Below are 26,141 nucleotides of genomic sequence, written 5' to 3'. Positions count from 1 at the left end.
ACGCTGTCTCATATGCCAAGGTGTCGAAAATCAGATGGGCTGGTCACGTAATGAGATTTAAAGACGACCGCTGGACTAGAGCTGTTACTGACTGGATTCCACGGGATGTCAAAAGACCGCGTGGCCGCCCACCTACCAGATGGTCAGACTTCTTCATCAAGATCATGATGAAGGTTTGAGGCTCTTCATGTTCCCAGAGCGAACAGATGTCATTGGGCTACACTAGCACGCGACAGGGACAAATGGAGATGTTACTGGCGCCCGCTCGAGCAAATCGACTACTAACGGGAAGGTAAGTGATTAAGTGATTAAGTGATTTTAACTTTTTATTATAATCAAGATTGTTGACCACAAGTTACCTAAATTTTTATTTGACATCTCCATTTTTCTTTCACTTTTGAAAGATTATTTTTTAAAAGGTGGAATTTTAGGCCAGTTTTTCTTTCCTACAACAAAATACTTCATTTTTCTTACATTTCACATGCATGGGTTCTGAAGAGAAGTTATATACACCAATATTTTTTCTTCATTGGCAAGGTATTTTTCCCTCTATCACTTCTTTCTGAATTTCTAAATTGATCTTCGACTTCATGTAATTTGCTAAATGATATATCTATATATAGGATGAGCTAGTTTGTTTCTATTTTCACTTAATCACTTAACTTCCCGTTAGTCATCGATTTGCTCGAGCGGGCGTCAGTAACGTCTCCATTTGTCCCTGTCGCGTGCTAGTGTAGCCCAATGGCATCTGTTCGCTCTGGGAACATGAAGGGCCTCAAACCGATCTTTCATGATCTTGATGAAGAAGTCTGACCATCTGGTAGGTGGGTGGCCACGCGGTCTTTTGACATCCTGTGGAATCTAGTCAAAACACATTTATCTTCCTTGCTAATATCTGGGCTTCTTGGATCTGTGGTTTGATGTCTAATTCTAGTTTGGGAGGCAATTCTCATTTACTATTGTTTTGATGATTTCTTCCAGTCCTCTTTCTCTTTCTTCTCCTTATGGATTTCTAGTAGGTTTATCTTATACTTTTTGAGGCTGTTTCATAGTCTTTGGATATTCTACTTTGATTCTTTGCTCTCTTTTCTTTGTGAAGAGTTTGTTGATATAGTCTTTTAACACAAAGACATTTTTCTCAGATGAGGAATAATGAGCTCTTCAGTCATTATTTCTGTTATGATATTTTTTATCTCTAGCATTTTGTGGGCATTCTTTGTTAGAATTTATATCTGTTTACATTGCCCATCTGTTCTTGCATGTTGTCTACTATATCCATTAGAGACATTAGGCATGGAAATCATATTTGGTTTACAGTCTGATAATTTCAACATCACTGCCTTGTCTGATTCTGACACTCTTGCTTCATCTCCTCAAATTGTATGTGTATGTTGGTGGAGAAGTGTAATAGGGGGTTACTTTTGTTATGCTTTGTAATTTTGTTCTTAATAGTTGGACACAATGTACCCAACAGAAGGAATCTCAGTAAATAGGCATATAATAACGTGCTGGTAAGGTGTGTGGGAGGGAAGAGGGGGCACCCACCTCACTGTTTAGCCAGCCTGTGCTGATGTCTTTCCAGAGTGAAATGTCCAAGTGTTTCTAGGTAATTTTCCTTTCCACACTCCTTACAGGATGTCCAGAATAGGTTGGGGTTGGTGTACTTCTCCTAGATTAGTTAGGCTCTAATAATACCCTAGAAGGTTAGGATCTGATTATCTATTTTCCCCCGAGGGTCAGCCTTGTTCAGAACAGAGAGCATATTTCCAAATGATTCCCTTCCTCTCCCCATGCCAGAAAAACAAGGCCTTTTTATTATTATTATTATTATTATTATTATTCACTATTTACTGCAGAAAACTTTTGACCTCTTAAAGATAAATGTTATGTTGTTGAGCATCTCCTATGTCTGGGTCCTTCTGGAGATTTATTACTGTTATTATGATTGGGGTCACACCCAGAATGTAGGAATAGAATCCAAGGTCTTACACTGGTAAAAGATGTACAACATCCACAACCCTGCCCCAAACTCCTTCGAGATTTTAATTTATCATACCTACCTACATTGTGCTTCCAGCAACTCATCATTCCCTGGTTGATTTACTTACACAATTCCTTGGTGATTTTTGCTAGCGAGTCTCTGCTCTTGCAAGTCAGTACTCTTCCTATTCACCTGTACCTTTTATCTTTAATATGGAAGGTAGAGGGTTCCCAAGTATATTACCCATCTCTCACAGAGCCAGAAAGACCTACTGAGTTTCAGTTTGTTCCACATCTTTCACTTAATTTTGGGACAGAGGAATGACTCCCAAACTCATTACCTGCAGATCCAGAAACAAAGTTCAGCTTTTCATAAACCTGTGTTAGTTTACATAATCAAAGTAGTTTCAGACGTCTCAGGGGATCTGGGAGGTAGAAGAGCATGCAGGATGTCCTCACTCTGTCGACTACTTAACTATGCACCAGAGGTTCGTGTGGAAATTCCCCTAAATTGAACTGTAGTCTTGAACAGGGTAGATTGATCACTTACTCACTTGGATTTGTATTATGTATCTTTAACTATCTCCCATTCTCCTGCCAAGTTTCATTTATAGGTGCTTACCTGTAAGTTCTACCTTTGAATTTCTTCTTTTTTCTTACCCTAGTCTTCTGTACTGGAGGCAATTCTTTTAACATGTTTAAAAATCACTGATATGCAAATAAGAATTTCTGCCTGAGCAAAATTCTGACTGGTGTGCTCAAGAGCCCTAAGAAATTCACACTAAACATGTTACAACTGGAGTTCATTTTTTTCTCAAACCTGCTCTTCCTCCGCAGTGCATTTCACAAGACAGTTCTTCCATCTAGATACCTAATCAGAAATCTAAGAATTATTTTATCTCCTCCACAACCTCACATATCATGTTTTGAGTTACTGTCTTAGGATTTCATCTGACTTACTCTCCACTCCCACAACTATAGTCTGTTTGTTATCTTTTGCGAGAACTGTTGCTAAAGTGTTCTAACTGCCCTTATCTCCAACCTCTGTTTTCCAGATTAGTGCTGCCAGATGTTTAAAAATGGAAATACAGACATTTAATTCCCCACTAGAAAACTTTGATTTTCCACTGTTTAAGCTGAAGTAGATATTCAGTTCCTTCAATATGGCTCATGAAACTGTACCAGCTTCAGCGAGCCAGTCCAAATGCAACATTCTGGCTAATACTCTCTTCATTAATACCCTTTCCCTATGGCCAGGGGAAGACCTGGCAAGCATGGTCTTTTAGGTCTCCTAGATTGCTCAATGCACCTATCTGGAGCAGCCCTTTCCAGTTATTCACCTTCCTTCCTCCATCTCATATTCATATATATATTTCTCATTGAACCTACAGTATTTTGATTACACTGAACTGATTACAAGTCTAACAGTATAATCTCTTGCTAACATCAAGTATATCCGGCTTCGAAACTCAGATGCCTAGCACTGTACTTAGATTATGATCAAGGTGATCAAATGACTAAGTTTGCATTCGTTGACCTGTTTTGCTAGGCAGATAAATTACAAACGGTGATCTTTCACCTAGCACATTACACCGTAAACGTTTGAATGAGTGAATGAACAGATTTTCCTTAATTCGTTCAGGGTTCCGCGCACTTAATATATCTAGTCGGAATTCAAAGAACAAAGAAATGCTTTGGTCCATACTTTCCCTCACCTGACTTAATATTGCTGCAAGTTCTCTTGGGCAAAACAGTAGTCAATTGCCTTTTGGACTCGCTGTAAGGCTTCAGAGTGCCTTAGCTTATCATCTCATTAGGTAACCATCAGGTATATTAACTGATGCCAGACTTTCAAAAGTTCAATAGGTGAATAAATAGTCGTACAGTGTAGGCTGAGATGCAAGAACACACACCGTCCCGAGCAAATGATTGCAGAATCACGGCACAACTGAATCCTGTTGACAGCTGGCGCAAAGCGACGGACTTTGCCCCAAACAAAGATGGCGCTCGTAACGTCCCTGCCCCACCCTCTGCCGACCAATCGGAATCTAGAACTCAGGGTAACCGCGTCTTCACTTCCGCCTCGCTTTCCCGGACGTTTCTAAATAATCTCTCCGGCGAGTTCGGACCGGGACCTTACGACCCGCCGGGGCTTCGGCGGCGGCGGGAGGGATGAACGTGTCGCGCGGCGGAGTGGCGCGGACTCTGCGGGTGCCGGGCCGCCACGGCTACGCCGCCGAGTTCTCCCCGTACCTGCCGGGCCGCCTGGCCTGCGCCACCTCACAGCACTACGGCATTGCGGGTGAGGACGGATCGCGCCGCGCCGCCGGGGCGGGGGCGGGTTGCCGCCGACCTCCAGCTCCTGCCGGACGTGGGAAAGCGCTGCCGACCGCAGGCAGTACCGCGGAGGAACGCCAGGGGGCAGCGGACCCCACCACCACCCCCATCTCCGCGGGCCGCCCCGGCCCGGCGCGCGCCTGCGTCCTTTTGGGGAGTCTTTCTCTGCAGACGGGCTCGCCTTTTAGGAGACCGTGTAGAAGTAGCACGTGGAAGGTGCCCAGGTCCTTCATCCTTTAAAGGCTCGCCGGCTTCGCCGCCACCTGATACCTCCTCCCCTAGGGCCCACGTCGCGGGGCCTGGAGCAGTTTTGGTGCCTGGGTGGGACAAACAGCTCCGGACTGATTGGTCTGCAGGGTCCCCTCCCACCCCCCAGCTAAAATCGAATCCCATTTTTGCACATTCAGTTTCCCAGCAGTGATTGCTCGGAAGGATGCACTTGAGCACCCACCCGAGCGGACTGAATTTTTCCCGCCTTGTAGGGTCATGAAATCGATCAAGTTCTGCCCTCACTTGTAGTCTCTAGAGAAGTACACGCGGTTTGTTGCAAGCCTTATCTGAGGTTCGGCCCCTTTTCTTCATTTTGCTGTTTTTTTAAAAAAAAAATTCTTAATATCCCAACCGCATGAACGCAATGAAGCTCCGTGAAACAAGTGTCTACCTAATTGCATTTTTGTCGTAGTTTTCAATTGGTTCTACTGCAAGGACAGCAAAAGACACCCCCCCCCCCCCAAACAAAACAAAACGAAACCCAACAATAACAACAAAACTTAAGTTAACAAAACTTGCTTTCTAAAACTTAAGAGGGAGAGAACTGTTTACTACTTAAAATATTTTACCATTAGTTTTTAGTTCGTGTACATTCAGATTTCCAGTACTTCGCCACCAATAGGTTGAAGATGCATGAATTTATAATCTTTTAAGTTAAATTCAAAAAGTATAAAACAAAAACTCACCTTAAAAGGTGTGTTTTGAAAAGTTGGCCATGTTTAAGTACAAGTCTTTTGCTTGCCCCCACTACCATCATAACTACATCTTTTATTGATTTGTTTTGGCCCCACATCCAGCAGTGGTCAGTGCTTAATCCTGGCTCTGTGCTCAGGTATCACTCCTGAGGTTGCTATGGGGATCATATGGGGTGCTGGGGATGGAACCCACCCTGACAGCATGTAAGGCAAGCGCTTTGCCTGCTGTACCATCTTTCCGGCCTCTAACTACACCGTTTAAATTATGCTAGACTTTTAGAAAATTGTATTGGTACACACAGTATGTGTTCAAGCATGTGAACTTTATCAGCAAGCATGTGGTAAATTGCAGCAGGTATTTTGTTTTAAAATTCCATCTTAAGTGTATTTGAATATTTAAAATGTTCAGGGGAAGCAGTGAGTGAGGAGGAGCACAATCTCACTGTCCTGTTCCCTTGAGATTTCTCACCTGTGAATGGGGATGGGGTGACAACCCTTAGTGGGGTAAGTCTGTACTCTAGCACCCTGTGTTCAGTTCTCTCTTCACTCTGTGAGTCTAGGTTCCAGTCTTAGGTGCCGTAAGAAGTCTAAAGACTGAAGCACAATGGGAAGGTGAATGAGCTCAGCTCTGATAAGTGTGTGGTGGTGAAATTGGATGTTCCCTCCTGGAGACTTTCTTTTTGCTTTTTGGGTCACACCCAGTGATGCTCAGGGATTACTCTTGGCTCTGCACTCAGGAATTACTCCTGGTGGTGCTTGGGGAACCATATGGGATGCAGGGGATTGAACCCAGGTCTGCTATGTGCAAGGCAAATGCTCTACCCACTGTACTATTGCTCCAGCCCCTCCTGGAGACTTTCTTGACCTGAGATATCCCTGGGCAGTTTCGCCCCTGATCTCGGTGTTTTTCTCCTTAGGTTGTGGAACGCTGCTAATATTGGATCAAAATGAATCGGGGCTTAGGATTTTTAGAAGGTAAGGTGCCTTTAATTATTAAACATATCTTTCCGTTTTAAGTTTCTTGTAGTGCTTTTCTCATAAAGCTAGGGTTTGATTTTCTAGTTTGACTCATCGATCAATAAGATGTTTTATTTTGCAATATTAAAGGAACATTTTGAGGTGTAAAAGTTACTTTTGCTGGTAAATTGTAACTGTGTCACTCTCTTCTAACGTGCTTGTCTCCTTTATAAATTATGACTCTTCAATATTTTTTAAAAGGACTGAATTTATATATAGGGAGTGACATTGCCTAATCTTTGCTATCTTTGAAAAATCAATCAAATTTTTAAAAATTTTGGGCACTGTGAGTTAAGAACAGTTGTGAGTAGGGGTTCACATGTGAGCTGTCCAGGACCACATCCTTCAGCCTGGCATCTGCTTCCCTCTACTATGGTCCTCTGGCAGCCTTTGTCCCTCATCCACTCACCCTCTCCCCGTGGTAAGCTTCCTACTGAACATAACTTCTCAATTTCTGTTGCCTCTGGGCATTTGTAACTCCCCTATTTTATTTCTTCATATGCTACACATGAGTGAGATATGGTGTCTGTCCCTCTCTTTCTAACTTCAGTCAGCGTGATACTCTCTAGCTCATTCATTGTGGCAGCAAATTTCATGTTTTCTTTTTTTCTCTCTCTCTTTTTTAAAAATTTATTTATTTATGGAGCGATAGCACAGTGGTAGGGCGTTTGCCTTGCACGCAGCCAACATGGCCGACCCGAGTTCGATTCCTCCGCCCCTCTTGGAGAGCCCGGCAAGCTACTGAGAGTGTCTCGCCCGCACGACAGAGCCTGGCAAGCTCCCCATGACGTATTCGATATGCCAGACACAGTAACAACAAAGTCTCCAATGGAGACGTTACTGGGCCCACTCGAGCAAATTGAATCACTATGAGAAAAGTTACAAAGCTTTCAGGTTTAAGTCTCAGTCATGCAGATATCAAACACAATACTTATTTTTCACCACGAAGAACCCCAACAACCCCCCCCACCCCTCCCAATGCATGTGAGGCAGATGAATTCTAGTTAACACTCTATCTACTTTGACTAGATTCATTGTTTTGACAAAAGATGCACCATTATTATTTAGAGTTTACACCCCCAGATCAGACATGCTGAAAAGGCATTGTGAAATAATTTGTTTTCTACAGCTGGTCACAAGAACCAAATGATGTCGCACGGCCGTGATAGCAGCCACGCGATTTTGGATTTCTGGTATTTTACTTATTAACCCTGGAAGTATTTCTGCTGAGAGTCAGATAGTTATGAGATTGGTTTCTGTGCTTTGGAGCCATGGCCGTGCTGGAGAGCTGCTCGTGGGGGGCAACTCGTGACCTCGGTAGGGCGTGAATTACGAGCCAGGAATGCCTGCCCCCCTTCCCATGAGGTGTCAGTACCCCGTCATGACCAGCTCATACCTGGCTTTCCACAAAGCTCCCAAGTGGCTGCCGTCTTTCTTTCCAGAGGGAAAAAGGCGGAAGGGACCAACACCGTTTTCCCTCCGGGCAGGCATAGTGGTGTGGATTAAGGCATAGTCCATTCACTTTTCTGCTGCAAGCTGCCGGGCTCTGGATTAAGTCCTTGTGCTTCTGGAGCCATGGCTGTGCCAGAGAGCCATTCCTAGGGGCAACTCGTGACCTTGGTAGGGCATGAAGGACAAGCCGGGAATGCCCCCCTTCCCATGAGGTTTCATGTTTTCTTATAGCCAAGTAGTAATCCACTGTGTACATGTCCCACCGTTTCTTTATCCAGTCATCTGATCTTGGGCACATGGGTTTTCCAGATTTTGGCTATTGTGAATAGTGCTGCAGTGAGGAGAGCAAATATCTTTTTTCTTTTTCCTTTTTGGGTCACATCCGGAAATGCATAAACACAGGGGTTACTGCTGACTCTGCACTCAGGAATTACCCCTGGCGGTGCTCAGGGGACCACATGGGATGCTGGGAATCGAACCCAGGTCGGCCACGTGCAAGGCAAATGCCCTACTGGCTGTGCTATTGCTCCAGCCCCGCAAATATCTTTTCTAAGTTGAGTTTTTGGGTGCTTAGGGTAGATGGCCAAGTAGAGTTGCTGTGTGATCTGAAAGCTCAGTTCCTAGTTTTTTAAGAAGTGACCATATGTTTCCCAAAAAGGCTGAACCAGTCACTGTTCCTAACATCCCAGTGAATGAGGGTTCCTTTTTCCCCACATCCACACCAACACTTTCTTTTGGTTGTTGTTCTTTCTGATAACGTGCCAGTCTCACGGGTGTGAGCTGATGTTTCATTTGTGATTTTGCTTTACATTTTCCTGTTTATAAGTGATGCAGAGCATTTTTTTTCATGTACCTTTTCTATGCCTTTACATTGAGAAAAACAGGTAGAATACTTCATGACATTGAATCTTCAACATTCAGAAAGTTTGGCCAAGCAAACTAAAACCAAGATTGATGGGACTATGTCAGCCTAAGAAGCTTCTGTACCACAAAGGAAATGCTAGCTGGAATAAAAAGACCCCACAGACTGGGAGAGGATATTTGCGCACCACTCATTGGATAAAGGGTTGATATCCAAAATATATAAAGCAGTAGCTCTACAAACAAACAAACCAAAACCAAAATAGCCAACCCCATTTAAAAATGGTCGGTAAAGATGTACAGAAACCTTTGCTGTCTTTTAAAATTATTTTGGTGCTGAGGCAAGAACCCAGGGCCTCACCCTGGGCGAAGCTTGATCTTTTATGCTGAGCAATATCACGGGCCTCTGTGCCGTCTTCTTTCTTTTATTGGAGGGGGGGGGGGGACAGGGAGAGTCACACCAGCCATGCAAGGGGTCCTTTCCCTGTACTCAGGGGCTACTCCCAGGTCTGTTCAGGAGACCATATGGGCATAGAGCAAGGACCTCCCTCCCCACCCCCCATTTTCAAAGCACACACTCCAGCCTACTTACTGAGCTCTCTTCTCTCTTTTTTATATATATATACATATATATGTATTTATTTATTTATTATTTGTTGAATCACCATGAGAACAGTAACAAAGGCTTTTCAGTTCACGTCTCTGTTGGTCATACAATGATCAAACACCCGTCCCTTCACCAGTGCACATTTTCCACCACCAAGAACCCCAGTATACCTTCCCTCCCACCCACCTCCCACCTGTGTGGCAGATTTCCACTTTACTCTCTCTTTCTCTCTCTAAGTTGATCACATTCAATATTATGACAAAAGACCCACCACTGTTATTTGGAATTTTCCCCAACATTCAGACCTGCCACAAAGACATCATTAGAAAATTTGTTTTCTAATGTTGATTATGAAGAGCATATGATGTTGTGTGGCTACAATAGCGGCCACACGAATTTGGAATTCTAATATTTTAGTAAAAAACCTAGAGGGATTACTGCCAGAAGCCCCTGAGTTCCAAGATTAGTATGTGTGCCTCTGGGTTCATGGTCAGTCAGAAGCCAGACGAGGCATTTGAGGGTGGCAACCTGGAGCATTGTCATGGTGAGGAGCAGGACTGATTCCACCCCCAATCCCATGAAGCCCCATGTGTCTTACTGAGCTCTCTTGCCCCGATGTTGACTTCCTAGTGGAAGTTTGCTTTACTCAGTCAGCAGCTATGTCTCCATTTTGTGGAGTATTAGTGCCTCCTTCTCCTTTCCATCCTGTCTTATCTCTGTTACTGTTGGTCTCAACATGACCATCAGGATTAGTTAAAGGTAGGGAGATGAAATTCTGCCAGAAAATATATACATGCTCATGGCACAGGTGAAAGAGTTTATGGAGAAAGCTGAAATTGTTTTAAATTAGCACTTGATATCCTCATGCAGGAGCATTTGCCAACCGAGGTTTGATCCCTAACATGTGGCTGACACAGGTTCGATCCCCGGCTTCCCATATGGTCCCTCAAGCACTGTCAGGAATAATGCCTGAGTGCAGAGCCAGGCGTAAGCCCTGAGCATTGCCGGGAGTGACCCAAATAGCAAAGACAAAAACAAATTATCTGTCTTTTGAACCACAGAAACTGAGCCTCTGAGTGTGGTAGCATGCCCAGACCCCTGTTCCCATCTCCCGCTGGGAGGCCTGTTTCATTCTGGCTCTTCAGTTTTCTCGCCCTAACCCTGTACCTGGGCTGTTTTTCTAACCTCTCTGGCTTTGCTTCTGCTTTTCTCAGGTACAGTCCTGGTTCATTTTTCATAGTTGTGAACATAGAGCGAGGTAGTCGATTCACTTAAGTGATAAGTTATAAAGGAAACCTCGTAATACTGTTCTGTTGTTCTTGTTCAGCCGTCCACATAACTAGATTTTTTTGTTTGAATTTTTCTGGTATAGCTTTGACTGGAATGACGGTTTGTTCGACGTGACCTGGAGTGAGAACAATGAGCATGTTCTGGTCACCTGTAGTGGCGATGGCTCTCTGCAGCTCTGGGACACGGCCAAGGCCACAGGGCCTCTGCAGGTCTACAGGGAGCACACTCAGGAGGTAAGGTCCGAGCAACTCGAGCGGCTGCTTGTCCTGGGGAAGAAATGCACTGGAGGTTGGACAAGGAAATATCTACAGGGAGTAAGAAATTTATGCTTGGAGTGTTTCTCGTACTTCTTAGATGTCATACACTGTTTGACTGTGCAAACTCAAAAATACCTCTTGGTCAGAGAAACTGGTAAAGAAGGAAAGGTCAGACTTCTCATTAGTCACTAAAAATGCTTCCAGTAGCAAGTGAAGTAGGGCATCATTTTCTCTGGAGGCCCCTTATCTCTGCTCTGTCTGCCTTTTGCTGCCGTAAGGTAGATGTGGGTGGACTTTTCGCTAAGGCAGGGTGAGATCACCTTTAGGGTGCCAGTAAAATTTCTCTGGATTTTCAGAATATGTTGGAGCCAGGGCACAACTGAATAGGAGGGTAGAGCTTAGAGAAAAACTTTAAAAATTAAAATCTGGTTCATGTTTCTATGTATTTTTAATGAATGCAATAAAGATATTCTCTTTTGGTGAAACACTGTAATCTTTAAAATATTTTTTCCTCAAGGCATCAAATGGATCCTTCGAATGAAAACTTGCAAAATTTGCTTTCAAATTTGTGTCTGCCAGAAGCTCCACAGAGGGCCCTGAGTAAATGCCTATTAAATGTGACTATATTAGTATTTTGTGAGAAAAGATGAGTTGTAAGAGACTTCTAGACATCATCTGGAAAGTTTCGTGCACAAATCCCCACAGAGAGACCAAGAAGATAGCTACAGTTAGTAAGAATGATAATTTCCAACTTTGTAGCTCAAAATGAAATGAAAAAATTTAGTTCTTTCACTATAAGTCACTTTGAATTAATACAGTGATTAACTAAGTTACCATGTTTTCATAGAATCAGTGTAAAGACAACTTTGGAAAGGGGACACTTTCACTTTAGAAAGTTTTGTGGAAAACTCCCCACAGAGAGATCAGGAAGGTAGGTCAGAAGGGAAGAGTGATGTGAATGTGAGGCTGAGTTTGGTCCCCAGCATCACATGAATCCCCTGACTCCCAGCACAGCTGGGGAGATACCTATTAAAAATTACAAAGTAGCATGTCCACAATTTAGACTTTTTCTGGTTAGACTCATAATTTTCATTGTCTTATTACATCACCTGTAGTATTAAGGTTTGTCTTCCCTTAAAATATTTTTTTCCCTTAAAGAGTTCTTTTCATTTTCTTACATTTTTGCTCTTACTTTATCCTGAAATACAATGTTTTAGTGTTCATGAAATTGTGGACTTGATAACTCATTTAGAGTGTGTGTTTAAAAAAGTATAATGTAAAATATTTAAAAAAAATAGAATGTACCATTGAAAGAATCTCTTATATAGCCAGAGGTACATGTATTGCTCACTAGAAAATACTATTCTAAAATGTTCTTGATAAATAATCAGGAACTTCATCCTGTAAAAGTGATTTTTACTATCTTGTGGTGGAAACTCATTTGACTTTTTGATTGTCTAATGGTGAGAAAATTGCTTGTCCTAAGCCGATATCTCTTTTCATGATAACCAACTGTTGTACCTAATGCCCTTCTCTAAAGTGGTGAGACTAAATGCAGTTCCCCTTTTCTAGGAGGAGTTTTTTTTTTTTTGGACCACACCTGAAGATGCTCAGGGTTTACTCCTGGCTCTGCACTCAGGAATTACTCCTGGCAGTGCTTGGGGGACTGTGTGGGGCACCAGGGATCAAACCTGGTTCTATTGCTTGGGCCCAGGGGAGGACTCTTAAAAATGGCTTTTCGCTCTCTACCTCGTCCTTCTTTTATTTATTTATTTATTACATTTTTATTAGTGAAACACCATGAAGTACAGTTGTAGACTTACAAATTTTTGTGTTTGGTTTTCGGTTATACAATGATCAAATACCCATCCCTCCACCAGTGCCCATTTTCCACCACCACGGGTCCCAGTATCCCTCCCACCCACCCCCATCCCCCCCATTCCACCCTGCCTATGTGGCAAGGCATTCCCTTTTGTTCTCTCTCTCCTTTTGGATGTTGTGGTTTGCAAAAGAGGCATTGAGTGGCAATCATGTTTGGTCTATAGTCTATTTTCAGCATGCTTCTCCCATCCTGGGAGGATCCTCCCTTAATCTCTTAATCATTTAACTTCCCGTTAGTGGTCGAATTGCTCGAGTGGGCGCCAGTAACATCTCCATTTGTCCCTGTCGCGTACTAGTGTAGCCCAATGCCATCTGTTCGCTCTGGGATCATAAAGAGCCTCAAACCGATCGTTCATGATCTTCACGAAGAAGTCTGACCATCTGGTAGGTGGGCGGCCACGTGGTCTTTTGACATCCCGTGGAATCCAGTCAGTAACAGCTCTAGTCCAGCGGTCGTCTTTAAATCTCATTACGTGACCAGCCCATCTGATTTTTGACACCTTGGCAAATGAGACAGCGTCCCTGATTCTTGATCGTCGACGGATGTTGGAACTCCGGATTTTTTCTCTCATTTGAGTGAAACGTAATATTCCAAGCATAGCTCTTTCTATTCTTCTTTAGGAGATCTGAATAGCGTTCTCATCCTGTTTGCTTAGGGCCCAGGTCTCTGAGGCATATGTTAATGCAGGAAGAACAGTGGAATCAAAGAGATGTGCCCAGAGCCGGAGGTTCATCTTCTTCTTAGCTATTTCTTCGATGTTCTTGAAAGCGTTCCAAGCTGCTCTCTTCCTCCTGCGCAGCTCGGGTGCCAGGTCATTTGTCATGTTGACTTCTCGACCTAGGTATACAAAGCTGTTGCATTTGGAGATGGTCGTTCCGTTGAGAGCGAATGGGGCATCAGGAACGAGGCTGTTTCTCATAAACATTGTCTTCGTAAGATTCAGCTGTAGTCCTACTTTTCCACACTCACGGTCAAAGTTGGCCAGCATTTGTGCCGCTTGGCTGATGTTTGGTTTTATTAAAACAATGTCATCAGCAAAGCGGGGGTGGTGTAGTTGCCGACCATCTATCTTCACTCCCATTCCTTCCCATTCCAGTTGTCGCATGATGTTCTCGAGGGTGGCACTGAAGAGTTTTGGTGAAATGGTATCACCCTGCCGAACCCCTCTCTTGACATCAACGATCACTTCTTTGTAGAATGGTGAGATCCTGGTAGTGAATCCGCAATACAGCTCACGGAGGATCTTGATGTATTGGGCTTGAATCCTCCCAGCACCCTTTATTTGGTTCTCCCTTTCCTGTCTGAGCTCCCTTTTCCCCTAGCATGTGTGGCTGGCCTCCAAGCCATGGAGCGAACCTCCTGGTACTAATCTCGGCCACTCTTGGGCATTAGTCCCCTATTTTGTTACTTTATGTTCCCCAGATGACCGAGCTTTTGTTATTCCTGAGTGTCTCCTCAGGTTACAGTTCTCCACATCTTTTATCCTTCTGTTTTTTAGCATTGCTTTAAACCCAGAAATATGATGGTTGGTAAGCTTTTCATAAGATCTTGCTACCATGATCTTGAGCCTGTAGGAGCTGAAGGAGTTTGGAGTCAGGGGTGGACTTTGGCTTACTGGGAGAGAGACATGAGGCCATAAAGATGCAAGAACTTCTTGCAAGAACTACAGTCCATGGAGAACTGTCAACAAAAAACCCCTCACTCTCCCTTAGGGCTTCAGAACGTGGCAAAGTGACAGTTGGAGAGGGGCAGAAGGGGGCATTAAGGCATTTAGGAGGTGGGCTCTTTGTTCAAAGATGTGGGTAAGAGTCCACTCTGTGAACAATGAAGTCACTTGGCATTGTGACCTGGCAAGGGGGCTGGGAAACTGAGCCCAGTGAATACCCGTTTCTCCAAGTCTAGCTCTGACAGCAGGGTTCCAGGGGTGCAGAAGCACCTCTGGAGCCCACCCAGTTGAGTGGAAGGTGTTTCGGTCCTATGCAGTGGGAACTTGACTTGGCTGTATGTTTATCCTAGCCATAGTGCTGGATTCCTGTGCATTCACTAGAAAAGCACTTAGATCTTTGCCATTTTAACTGTTGGACCTGGAAGCTGCTGAGACATAGCTTGGAAAGCGGGGAAGGGTTACCTGGAAGGGTGGGGAATCAGGCAGAGGATGAGGAGGTGTGATGTTGCACCAGGGCGGTTAATATGATGGAGATCTGACTTGGAGAATCCATCTCACTGCCTTCAAGGTAAAAGGGCAAGATAAAAAGTGATGTCCCTGACTCGGACGTTCTGAGTGGGGAAAGCTTCCTCAGAGACCTCCTGCTGCGCCACATCGCAGCCTTTTTGTCTGAGTGACTGGAAGAGCATCCCAGGCCTGATCCTGTCGGGGTCCTGGCCAGTCGACCCTGACACACTGGAGTATGATCCCCCTGGTCACTGAACTTACTCCCTATAGGAGAGGGAGTGGGAAGGTGGGAAGGGGAGAAGCCTCTTCAGTGGCCCTCCGCGCACCTGCGGACTCCCACCGCCACCACCGAAAGAACCACGCGGAGTGGGGGAAGCTGTGGTCAAGCAGCAATTTGTTTATTAACTCTCATACAAGGGTTTTTATACATGCATTTCAGGGGGCAATCCACGTGTATCACTTTTTCCTTGTCAGGCTCAATTCAGATGTTAGTTAATGATTTGCATCTCCCGCTTTCAGGGCCAATTGTAGTAGCTCAGGCAGATGGTAACTATTACATCCCTCATCCTCAACCAGAGTGCCTACGTGTGTGGAGTGCTGGAGCAAGCCCCTGGGCCCCTGTAAACAGCGCCAGCTCTTTCTTTCAGGGGCAGGGGATTTAGTCTGAGTCTCAGGCCGGCTACTGAGACCCCAACATGGTCCTAACCCTGTCACCTGTGAGGGAAGCAAACCGCTTACCTGCACACCTGAACAAGGTTTAGCATTGGGACATGGAATGGACAGGACTTTTCCTGAGGAGAACACTGGGTTCTGTAAGCAAGGAAGAAAGAGAAGTTGTCTGTTGGGGAGACAAACATCACTGTATCCCAACATTAATGCTCATCTTTCTCACAGTTTTTAGAAAAAGACAAATATTGCCAAGCAGAGTAATAAAGAGAGAATTACGGAGTCTCACAAAGCTGTGCTTCGTAACATCGGTCAGAGAATTTCTGGTGATCAGTTTTCAGATTTTGGTGCAGTGCAATAACATCAACTATTTCGCAGTTTTTCTTTTAAAGAAAAATACTCCATTTATTCAAAGTAAGTTTCATACTAGTCAGACATGTAAATGGTTTTAAGATAAAACAATAATTGTCAGTCACACCTGATGATGCTCAGTGGTTACTCCTGGCTCTGAACAGGAATTACTCCTGGTGCTGTTTGGGGGACCGTATGGGACACTGGTGATCGAACCCAGGTCAGCTGCATGCAAGACAAATGTCCTACCCACTATTCTGTTGCTCCAGCACCCTGTTTTCCTTTTTAAGGAACTGGGATCTTGGAGAAATAGTTGATTCCAGGACTGGGCAGGAACTACACAAAATGAACCTATGTTTGTGTCAGAAATCTAAGCTGCTAATGAAAGGCAGCTGGGATCCTGTCAAAAGTTTAAAAGAGACAGCCCTGCAGAGGCTGATCTTGGCCAATGGTGGGACCTGTAAACATTAAAAAGTATGAGCAATAAATGAAAATGTCTTGCTCACCCAACACAGTCACACATGTCTGTATATTTTCAGTCACTACATGAAATTCCATCACATGGAATGTTATGGGGGGAGGAGACATACCTCCTATTGCTCAGTTGCTGTTCCCGGAAGTGCTTGGGAACTAGGTCAGATGCAGGGCATATGCATGCAAGGCTTGTGCTCTAGCCCTTTGAGCCTCCTCCATGGACCAATACTATCTGGAGTATTAATCATTAAAAATTAGTTACCCACTAAAATTACTGGGATAACTAACCTGTTCTGGAAAAAGGTAAATGATCCCAAGGAATGTTTTTTCTTATTTCCTTTTTTAAGCAGTTAAAAATAACTACTTATGGGGTAACAAAGAGTGATGCAGATAATTTCTTAGAATCATAGTTAATGCACAAGGCATAAACAGACTAAAAACCACCATTTGGTAGCCCCTAATGACATAATGGTACGAAGCAAGGGTTATCTGTGGATGCTAAAATCATTCCTTTAAGATTGTCCATTATCTGGTCAACCTTAGGATCATTAATAATGACTCGGGTTGGAGAGGCAACATGAAGGACTGAGCACATACTTCTGCATGCAGGAGACCTGGGTTTGGTCTCTGGCTCCACACTATTCCCGGAGCACTGCTGGAAGCTATTACTGAGTTCGGGAGTAACCCTGGGCACTGGTGGCCCTCAAATAAAAACAAATAAGTGAACCTACAGGAAATCATTTACATCCTGATATGATAGAATGCTAAAATGATAGTAAATTTTAAAAAGATTGTATTCAGAGGATGCTTATCATCTAACTACCAATTTAATGGAAACAAGAAGGGCAGAAGAAAAAGTTAAAACTTCACTCTGAGGAAACAATGAGATCTAGACTGAAGAACTCAAACTGTATTTTCAAATAAGTATCATGGGAAGAGGGCAGTGGGTATGAGAAGGAGGAGAAAGGAAGACTTTTCTAAGTTGAGAAAAACCTGAAAGGCGTTATAGCTAAGTAGCAAATGTGATTTTTGTTTGGAGCTTGTTTCAATTAAAACAGCTATAAAAAGATGGGGGTTTTTTTTGTTTGTTTTTGTTTTATTTTGAGAAAGGGAAATAGTATTTGGGCTGAGCATTTGATGATAATGAAGAACTGTTGCTAGTCTTATTGGGTGTGAATATGGCCTCAGGTTTTTGTCAAAAAAGGAAAACAAGTGGAAAGATCTGATGTTAGATTACTTTAGCTATCAGTCAGTGAATGTGTTATGGGACCAGTGAAATACCAGCAGAATGCTGGCTGCTACTCAAGGGTACGTGAGGGATATCTGGGGCTCCTGTGATCGTCTCTCTTATGGACACTTTAGAATTTCTACAATGAAAACAAAACTTTTAAGTTTCACATTGAAAGAGATTCATTTCTTTCTATTCATTTGCTCAGTAATTTAAAGTCAACGTCCCTCTTCTTTGTATTGATATGGATAAGTATGAACATTCTGGACAGTTTTTGGGGGGTGATTTTTAATTTAAAAAACCCATCTATGAAAGGGCAGTACTGTACAGTACATTAAAAATAAGCTCTTTGGGAACTGGTTCCAGTAATGAAATTTGTCCTCTCAGAATGTGGTTTTGATAAGGTTCAGATTTCATAAATCTGATTTCATAAATCAGATTTCATAAAGGGTTCAGTGTTTTTGTTTTTTTTTTCTCTTATTGCAGTTTCCAATTAATGCTCTTCACCATCACCGAAAGTAATTTTGTGAGATAGGCCTTTAGCAAGCTCTGCATTTAAATCATAACTGCATCTCTCTCTTTTCTTTCTGTGCTTAATGTGACCCTTCTACATTTTTAGTAATAAATGGGAGTGGAGGAGGAAATTGGGAATAGGGGAAAAACATGAACAAGCACACTAATGCAAGGTATGCCTGAGCTTCAGATATGTTTCTCTGTCCCTTTATTCATTCTAAAAACTCTGCCAGGAACGGATGTGGGCATTGTTGAGAAAATGAACAGGCCAGGCATGGTTCTTGCTCTTTTGGGCTCTAATCTTTGTCTAGGAAAGAGATACATGCTGCTGGTTATCACTAGATTTATAATGTGCTAAGGACCAATGAGAGGCAAGGATCTTGTCCAGGAGAAGGAAGGGGTGATATCCATGAGTCTGAAGGGAAAGTTGGAATTAATTGTTTATGTGGTAAGGTCAGTGGACTAGGATTAGAGGGGAAGGAAATTATATGGCAGAAAGCAAGCACAGGAGCCAGTATGCCTGGAATGGTAGCGTTTTAGCTGTTGCACCCAACATGAGTGACAAGGTAGTCTTTAAAAAATTGACTATGAGGGGCTGGAGCTATAGCACAGCGGGTAGGGCATGTGCCTTGCACGTGGTCGACCTGGGTTTAATTCCCAGCATCCCATAGGGTCCCCCGAGCACTGCCAGGAGTAATTCCTGAGTGTATGAATCAGGAGTAATTCCTGTGCATCGCTGGGTGTGACCCAAAAAGCATAAAAAAGGAAAAAAATTGACTATGAAATATTTTGTGTGTATAGATATATGATATAAATTAAGGGTAATATAATGAATGTGTATATATTCACTACCTAGCTTAAAAAAATAAAACATTACCTATGCTATGGGATGCATTGGTTACTCCTTTCTCACCCTATCCTCTTTCCCTCCTTTTTCCCTTCTTGCCCCTTTTCTCAAAGCGGCAGCTGTCATGAATTTTCTTGACTTTTTATTTTAACTTCATATGTACTTCCCCTAAAGCCTGTAGTTTTGCCTGATTTTCGCCTCTGGTCCTAAGTAGAAGCACCGTGGAGGAAACTTGATGTTGAATGAAGTTGGTGCTAAGTTGTAGAAGCTCTTAGTGTGAAGCCACTGTTAGTGCTTTGTATAGGGGTGTGGTATGGATTTTGTTCTAAGATGGTTATTTTGTAAGTTCCATGGCTAATGGATGGGAGTTGAGCCATGGCACATGGGCAGAACACATGGAGAGCTCTGTAATCTAGGTGGTAGCTCCAGTTGGTTGAAATCTCAAGATTATATGTTCGTTACATGAGAGTTCACATACTCACAGATAACACATTCCCTTGGGACCTTGTCCCTTCTCACTTGGCTTTGCTGTTCCACAGCCACAGCTATTTGCATCCTGCTTCCCTGAACTTCTGCCAGAAATCTTTCCTCTCAGCTCTGTAGTTCCCTCTTACTGCTCTTAGGTCTCTGCTCACTCACTGAGATCCCCTGACGTCTCCTACTAAGAAGTAACCCCGGTTGGTCATTGTCATTGTTTTCTACTTTACTTACTTAGCTTTGTTTTTTTTTATCCCTCTAATTACAATCTGAAGGGGCTGGAGCGATAGCACAGCAGGTAGGGCATTTGCCTTACATGCGGCCAACCTGGGTTCGATTCCTCCGCTCCTCTTGGAGAGCCCGGCAAGCTACTAACAGTATCTTGCTCGCATGGCAAAGCCTGGCAAGCTCCCCGTGACATATTTGATACGCCAAAAAATAGTAACAACCAGTCTCACGATGGAGACGTTACTGGTGCCCGCTTGAGAAAATCGATGAACGATGGGAAGAAAGTGCTACAGTGCTACAATCTGAAATCATATACTTATAATGTCTTTTCCCTACTTGAAATATAGAATCTGTGGTATCTGGGACTTTCTTCTGTTTTGTCTAATATTGTAAATCCCATTTCTTCCCCCACCAAAGCCCAGTGCCTTATACATAGTAGCTGCAAAATAAATATTTGTTGAAAAATTAATTGACCTGAGGTTGGGTAATAGGTCCTTTCATTCCTTTCAGCTGTCTCCCCAACATCTCAGCAGCTATAAACTGTTTTCAGAGCTCACAGTTAATATCCAAACTATTCCTACTGATGTACACAGGCCAAGGAATTTCAAAGAAGACCATCCACTACTCCCAACTCTACCTCCTTGGCAACCACGCTCTACTCTTACCTAGGTAGAAGCCCCTCATGGGGAATCTTGGGTCAAACCCTTTGAAAGCCAGCTTGAACAAAGGAAGGGCGTGCATATGCTGCCTGAACTCAGGTGCTACTTGTGCCCACGTGGCCGAGCACATGTGGTACCTGAGCATATGTCGCCTGCATCTCCTCTCTTGAAATATGGACTGGGCTTTCTCTGTCTTTTGGAGAAGCCCGTGCTCTTCCTCTCCAGCACATTACATTACTCTCCTTTCTCTCTCTTTCCCTTCTTCAAAAGCCTCCAAATAAGATGTTTTTTTACTTTACTGCTCACCTACTCCTGAAATTCTTTTCTGTGAGACAGGGCAAAGTACTTGGAAACTCTGGATAAGGCCTACGACTGGTTTTTGTTTTGTTTTTTTTCCCCTGCAAACAGCAATTTCTTGCTCTGGCCTGAGTCCACAGCTCCCGAGAAATCAGGTGGTAGGGGTTAACTCCTGTGCAGAAGACGAGAAGTCAGGTGTGGCTTGATGGCCACCTCACGGGGCTGGCAGGACTCTTCACAGATTTTATCAGTCCTAGCCTCCCCAGTAGGTCCTGGGGTGACAGAGGCGGATTGGGAGAAAGTGACCGTCTCTCTCTTCTCTGCCTCACATAAGGCACCCATGGGGATCCACCGACTTCACTGTTAGACATTTCACTGTCCTGCTGTCATCTCAGAGTCGTTATTTCTAAAATTAAAACTTGTCTTTCTTTTAGTCTGACACTTTTGTTTAAATACTACTGTCACTGACACTCTCAAGGCTCCAAACCTTGGTGTTCTCTTGCAGTGTTAACCCAGACTTGACGCCTAGGGTATTTTCTGTGCCTGTTTATGACTTTGGAGATGTCACTGGCTATTTTAGCTTCTGCTTTCTGTTACTGACATTTAAGCTTGCCCTGAAGAGTCTACCTGAATCCTTCACTCCAGGATGAGTTTTCCATCCCTAGACTCCTTTAGTACTCAGTTTTTAACCTCCCTTCTGTATTCTTTCTTTCCTTTTGTCAGAAAGTCCTGGGCTTGCCACTTTGTTGTATGACAGATAAGGCAGCTGGCAGCAACAATGCCATCAATATGATTTTATTTCCTCTCTCTTTTATTCTCAGGGCTGGGTTCTCTCTAAGCCTATGGAGACTTGCAGTTTGAACAAGTGAGAAATCTAAAAGTTTCAAATAATCGCTAGTCTAGTATAAAAGCAATGGAGTCTTAGCTGATGATGTTCTATTTGTTATATTTGTTCAATTATTCTCTAAAGTGAAAACAGTTCTTTATAACTACTAGAAATTTGAGAAGCATGTTGTAAGATAAATTTGATTGGTTAGATGGATCACATATGTATTGGTTGCCAATTATATTGCAGTAAACATAGATGTTACAAGGTAGTTTTTGCTTGTGATGGGTCTGCGTTTGGTTCTAAGATGTAGCAGATAAGGCAGTTGTTTATCACTAACTTTAGAAAAAGATGGTTAGTGTTAAATTATAAAGTAGATACAGAACATGTTGGAGTGTTTAGAGGGAAGTGCCAAACTCTCAAGGAAGATTGGCAGTGATAGGATTATTTCAGAAAGGAGGAAATGATGTAGGAAAGTCTCAACAGCTGAGCAGTTCATCAGGTGAACAAGGGCATTAATTTTTAGGTGTAGAGAATTCATGGAAACAAAATGAAACTGTCTGAACCCATATCTAGCTGCAGTGAGGTGGAGTCCAAGTTAGCCCAGGATCGCTAAGAGAGTCCAGTTAGCACTGTTCTAAAGTAGCGTAATGTAGACACACTTAGCACAGTGACCAAGAGTGGTCTCCACCACAGGCTGCCCAGCTTCAGATTTCAGTTCTGTGCCTACAGACTTGGGAACTTGGACAATTTACTTAACCTTTTGGGGCTTGGTAGGTACTTCTATGGCCTGGTACTGTATACACTTGAAAATTAAATGAGATAAAATGCATAAAGGGCTGATGCCAATATCTGTATATGGTAGGTGCTCAATAAAGCTTTGATTGTCTATTTACTTTTGCCTTTTCACATCTGCACAGTGCAGGGGTAGGCAAACTACTATTTATGGGCCAGAGACCATGTCCAACCCCTTGTCCCACATGTAGCACTGTAGCACTGTCCTCCCGTTGTTCATCGATTTGCTCGAGGGGGCACCAGTAACGTCTCACAACAAATTGTGAGACTTGTTGTTACTGTTTTTGGTATCAAATACATCACGAGTCGCTTGCCAGGCTTTGCCGTGCGGGCGAGATACTCTCGGTAGCTTGCCAGGCTCTCTGAGAGGGGTGGAAAAATTGAACCCGGATCGGCAGCGTTCAAGGCAAACGCCGTACCTGCTGTGCTATCGCTCCAGCCCATCCCACATGTAAATAAAGTTTTACCAGAAGACAAATTCAGCATGTTTGTTAAATAGAAACTGACTGTTTTTGCTCTTGAAGCCTGAGTTTAGTAGTTTTGACAAAGACCAAATAGTCCATATAATCTGAGTGAGGCACATGTGTTGGGTACACAAATGAAGGACCCCAGAGAACTGTAGTAAAGATAAATAATCTCTTAATGAAGTATTTTTAAAAATCAGAATGCAAAAGGAGAGAGAGAACAAAAGGGAATGCCCTGCCACAGAGGCAGGGTGGGATGGGGGGGGATGGGTGTGGGAGGGATTACTGGGATCCATGGTGGTGGAAAATGGGCACTGGTGGAGGGATGGGTATTTGATCATTGTATAATTGAAACTCAAGCACAAAAATTTGTAAATCTACAACTGTACCTCATGGTGTTTAACTAATAAAAATTAAAAAAAATCAGAATGCAAAAAAAATCCTGATTTTCAAAATATCAAAGTTTTAGTAATAATAAGATCAGTATTGTTGATTTATTTAAAAAAATTAGACTCCCAGATGGCTAGACCTGTCACTAGGTAGAAGAGAACACATAAACTCGTACTTAAGCCACAGCAAATCTTAGACACGTATGCATTGTACATAAATAATGTATTTTTAAGATTCAAATAGCCATCTGATTGAGCCCATTAAATGATAAATACTAAGACTGATGTCAGAATTACTTTCATAAAAGTATAATTATGCAATTATTATGTTGAACTTGGCTTACAACAGTAATCTGTATATAATCTGTTGTATAAAATTACAGAATGAAAACTATTTCCATAAATTTTCAAGTGGTTCATTTGAAATGGTTTACTGAGAGCAGTGAAACAGAAGAGCAGTATTGGATAACTAAAAGTATTTGCCAAGAGATCTAAAAGGATCACCTGATTCCTGTAAGCTCCTTCTAAGAAAGGCCAGATAGGGATAGTAATTGCATTTTAATGCTTTCTGATAAACATTGACCTGGCAAGCTTTTTTAGACGACTAACTTTCTAATCTGCTTTGACATTTCTTCAGGGTGCTGCAAACAGTGATTTGTTGGTAGGTTTAAAAATATGTATGATTTGTTTGAGTGAATAAGGCTCAGAAATACTCTGTAGAATTCTCTTAAAGCAAAATGGAGTTTCACCTGTAAACAATAAATAAGTGTGGAGGAATGGACAAAATGACCTTTATATTTCTTAGATCATGTTGAATGAAACATGTAGGACTTTGATATTTCAATGATATGAATTAGTTGGTCTTAACTGGCTATGAAAAGATAAGATGTAATATTGAACTTGATGCTGTTTTACTTTCTAAATGACTCTTTATAATTTTTAGGTATATAGTGTTGACTGGAGTCAAACCAGAGGTGAACAGCTTGTGGTGTCTGGTTCTTGGGATCAAACTGTGAAACTGGTATGTTAGCATTACTGTATTGGAAAGCAGAGTCACTTGTTCAAGGCTTCCACTAATATCTTTTCTAGAACATACTTCAGCAGTGTCTCAGTTGATGGCTAATTTTCTTTCCAGAGGAAGATACTGAAACATTTGATGAAATTAAAAATTTTCTAATCTTTGGGCTGTAAACTAATGATTAGCTAAGCATTTTGGGGTTTTTTTTTGGGGGGGGTCACTTATATGCTATCTTGCTTTAAAAATTCTCAGAGAGAGAACATCTTTCTTGTAGAAGACCCGGGTTTAATCCCTGCCACTCCCCCAAAATCCACCCAACCTAAAAAAACCTTAAAGAGTTAAAAAAACAATTCTTGAGAGATATATTTACTGTGTGTGTATGTAATTACCTATGTGCATTTATGTGTATATAGTTACTGGATATCTAAAAGTGTATCAGTTTGGGTTTACAGCTAAATAATCGATCTCTTCATTTATTTGTAGTGGGATCCAACTGTCGGGAAGTCTCTGTGCACCTTTCGAGGTCATGAAAGTGTCGTTTACAGTACTATCTGGTCCCCGCATATCCCGGGGTGCTTTGCTTCAGCTTCAGGTAAGTAATTCTCTCTTAATCCAAAATTTACCTTCCTTAGAGGCCGTTTGTGAACCCAACTTTCCCCAGTAGGTGGTGCCATATAGCTTAGAATCTGAGTTGGTAAACTGGGCCTGTTGCACTGATCTTGGTGCTCGTTAGATTACTTCATTTTTTTCACCCCTTCCAGACATGAATTCGCCAGACCTTGATTACTTTTTTAGTGATTCTACCCATTTGATTAACCGAGTTTATTTTCTGGGAGGTAAGAAGCAGGGGACAGAAAAAACAAGGGCTTATTTGGTACCAGACTTGAATCTGAAAACCCTCTTCAGCTGCCTGTTTGTGAGGTCTGTGGTGATGTAATGAACTTCCTCATCAGCGAGGGTAAGACTGTTGCTGTGAAGATAAATTAATACAGATAAATGTCTAACATATGGGGCTAAGGGGTAATACAGAAGGTGGAGCGTTTTGCCTTGCACGCTGCCAACCCAGGTTCAATCCCCAGCATCCCATGTGGTCCTCCATGCACCTCCAGGAGTAATTCCTGAGTGCAGAGCCAGAAGTAACTCGTGAGCATTGCCGGATGTGACCCCAAAAGCAAAACAAACAAACAAAAATTATGTCTAGCATGTAGTCAACCACCTTTTCTTGGTATGTCTATGTACCTTTTGGAGTATATTCTTTGAATTCAATACTATTGAGACATAGCAGGTTTTTTCCCCACCCGTGTGATCTTTTCTCTGGTTACTTTTGATTTATATTGCTGGTTCTAAGGTTATTAGTTACATTGATATAGCTTATTTAATTTTTTTTTCCAGAGGAAGACCATCTTTTTATTTGTTTTTATTTTTATTTTCTGTTTTGGGAGTACTGGGAGATACCACTCTGTGCTCAGTGGCTGGGAGCTGCTCCTACAGAGTTCAGAAAATCGAACCCTGGCCTCCCTCATGTATGCGCACTAACCCCTTGAGCCATATTCCTATTCCTGTTATTATTTCTTTCCCCTCCTCCTCCTGCTCTGTGATTAGAAGGTAGAATTGTTCACTGCAAAGAAACACTGCATTGGGAGGCTTGTAGAGTAAATAATTCATGTGGTTAAGAATACGGACAGTCAGCTCTCAGTAATACTATAGTTTCTGCCACACCATGACTTTTTTATAATATGAATGAGATAGAACATAACTATTAATTAGCAAATACGGCTTGTCTCAGGCAGATCACAGCTAGTTATAAATATTTCAAAGTGGGAACCAGACTGACACTTTTAACTGTCTACTGAGCTTCTTTGTTTAAATAAGCTTGCCTTCGGTTTATTTATTAAACAAAGGTTACTAAGTCTGAGTAAGAATTATGAGAATATATAAAACTTGCTCATCATAAATATTTGTGATAAGGGACCAGGGTGATAGTACAGTAAGCAGAGCACTTGTTTTGCACGTTGTCAACCCAGGTTTATTCCCTGGTACTCCATATGGTACCCCCACCCCCCAAAGTCATACCAGGATTGATCCCTG

General features: G+C 42.6%; 1 protein-coding gene across 1 annotated transcript in view; it reads left to right on the top strand.

The window, feature by feature from the left end:
- The first annotated feature begins 4,085 nt into the window (after positions 1 to 4,085).
- Positions 4,086 to 26,141, top strand: part of PEX7 (peroxisomal biogenesis factor 7) — a 91,800-nt gene continuing 69,744 nt past the window's right edge. The window contains exons 1-5 of the mRNA XM_056126184.1: positions 4,086 to 4,282; positions 6,200 to 6,257; positions 10,592 to 10,742; positions 23,979 to 24,056; positions 24,537 to 24,645. Coding sequence (XP_055982159.1) covers positions 4,153 to 4,282; positions 6,200 to 6,257; positions 10,592 to 10,742; positions 23,979 to 24,056; positions 24,537 to 24,645 — 526 coding nt within the window. The 5' untranslated portion in view covers positions 4,086 to 4,152. The remainder of the gene's footprint in view (positions 4,283 to 6,199; positions 6,258 to 10,591; positions 10,743 to 23,978; positions 24,057 to 24,536; positions 24,646 to 26,141) is intronic.

This window comes from Sorex fumeus, unplaced genomic scaffold, assembly GCF_029834395.1.
Source record: "Sorex fumeus unplaced genomic scaffold, SorFum_2.1 ptg000061l, whole genome shotgun sequence".
Classification (NCBI taxonomy): domain Eukaryota; kingdom Metazoa; phylum Chordata; class Mammalia; order Eulipotyphla; family Soricidae; genus Sorex; species Sorex fumeus.
The sequence above is the reverse complement of the archived record's forward strand: the minus strand, read 5'-3'. Positions and strand labels throughout refer to the sequence as shown.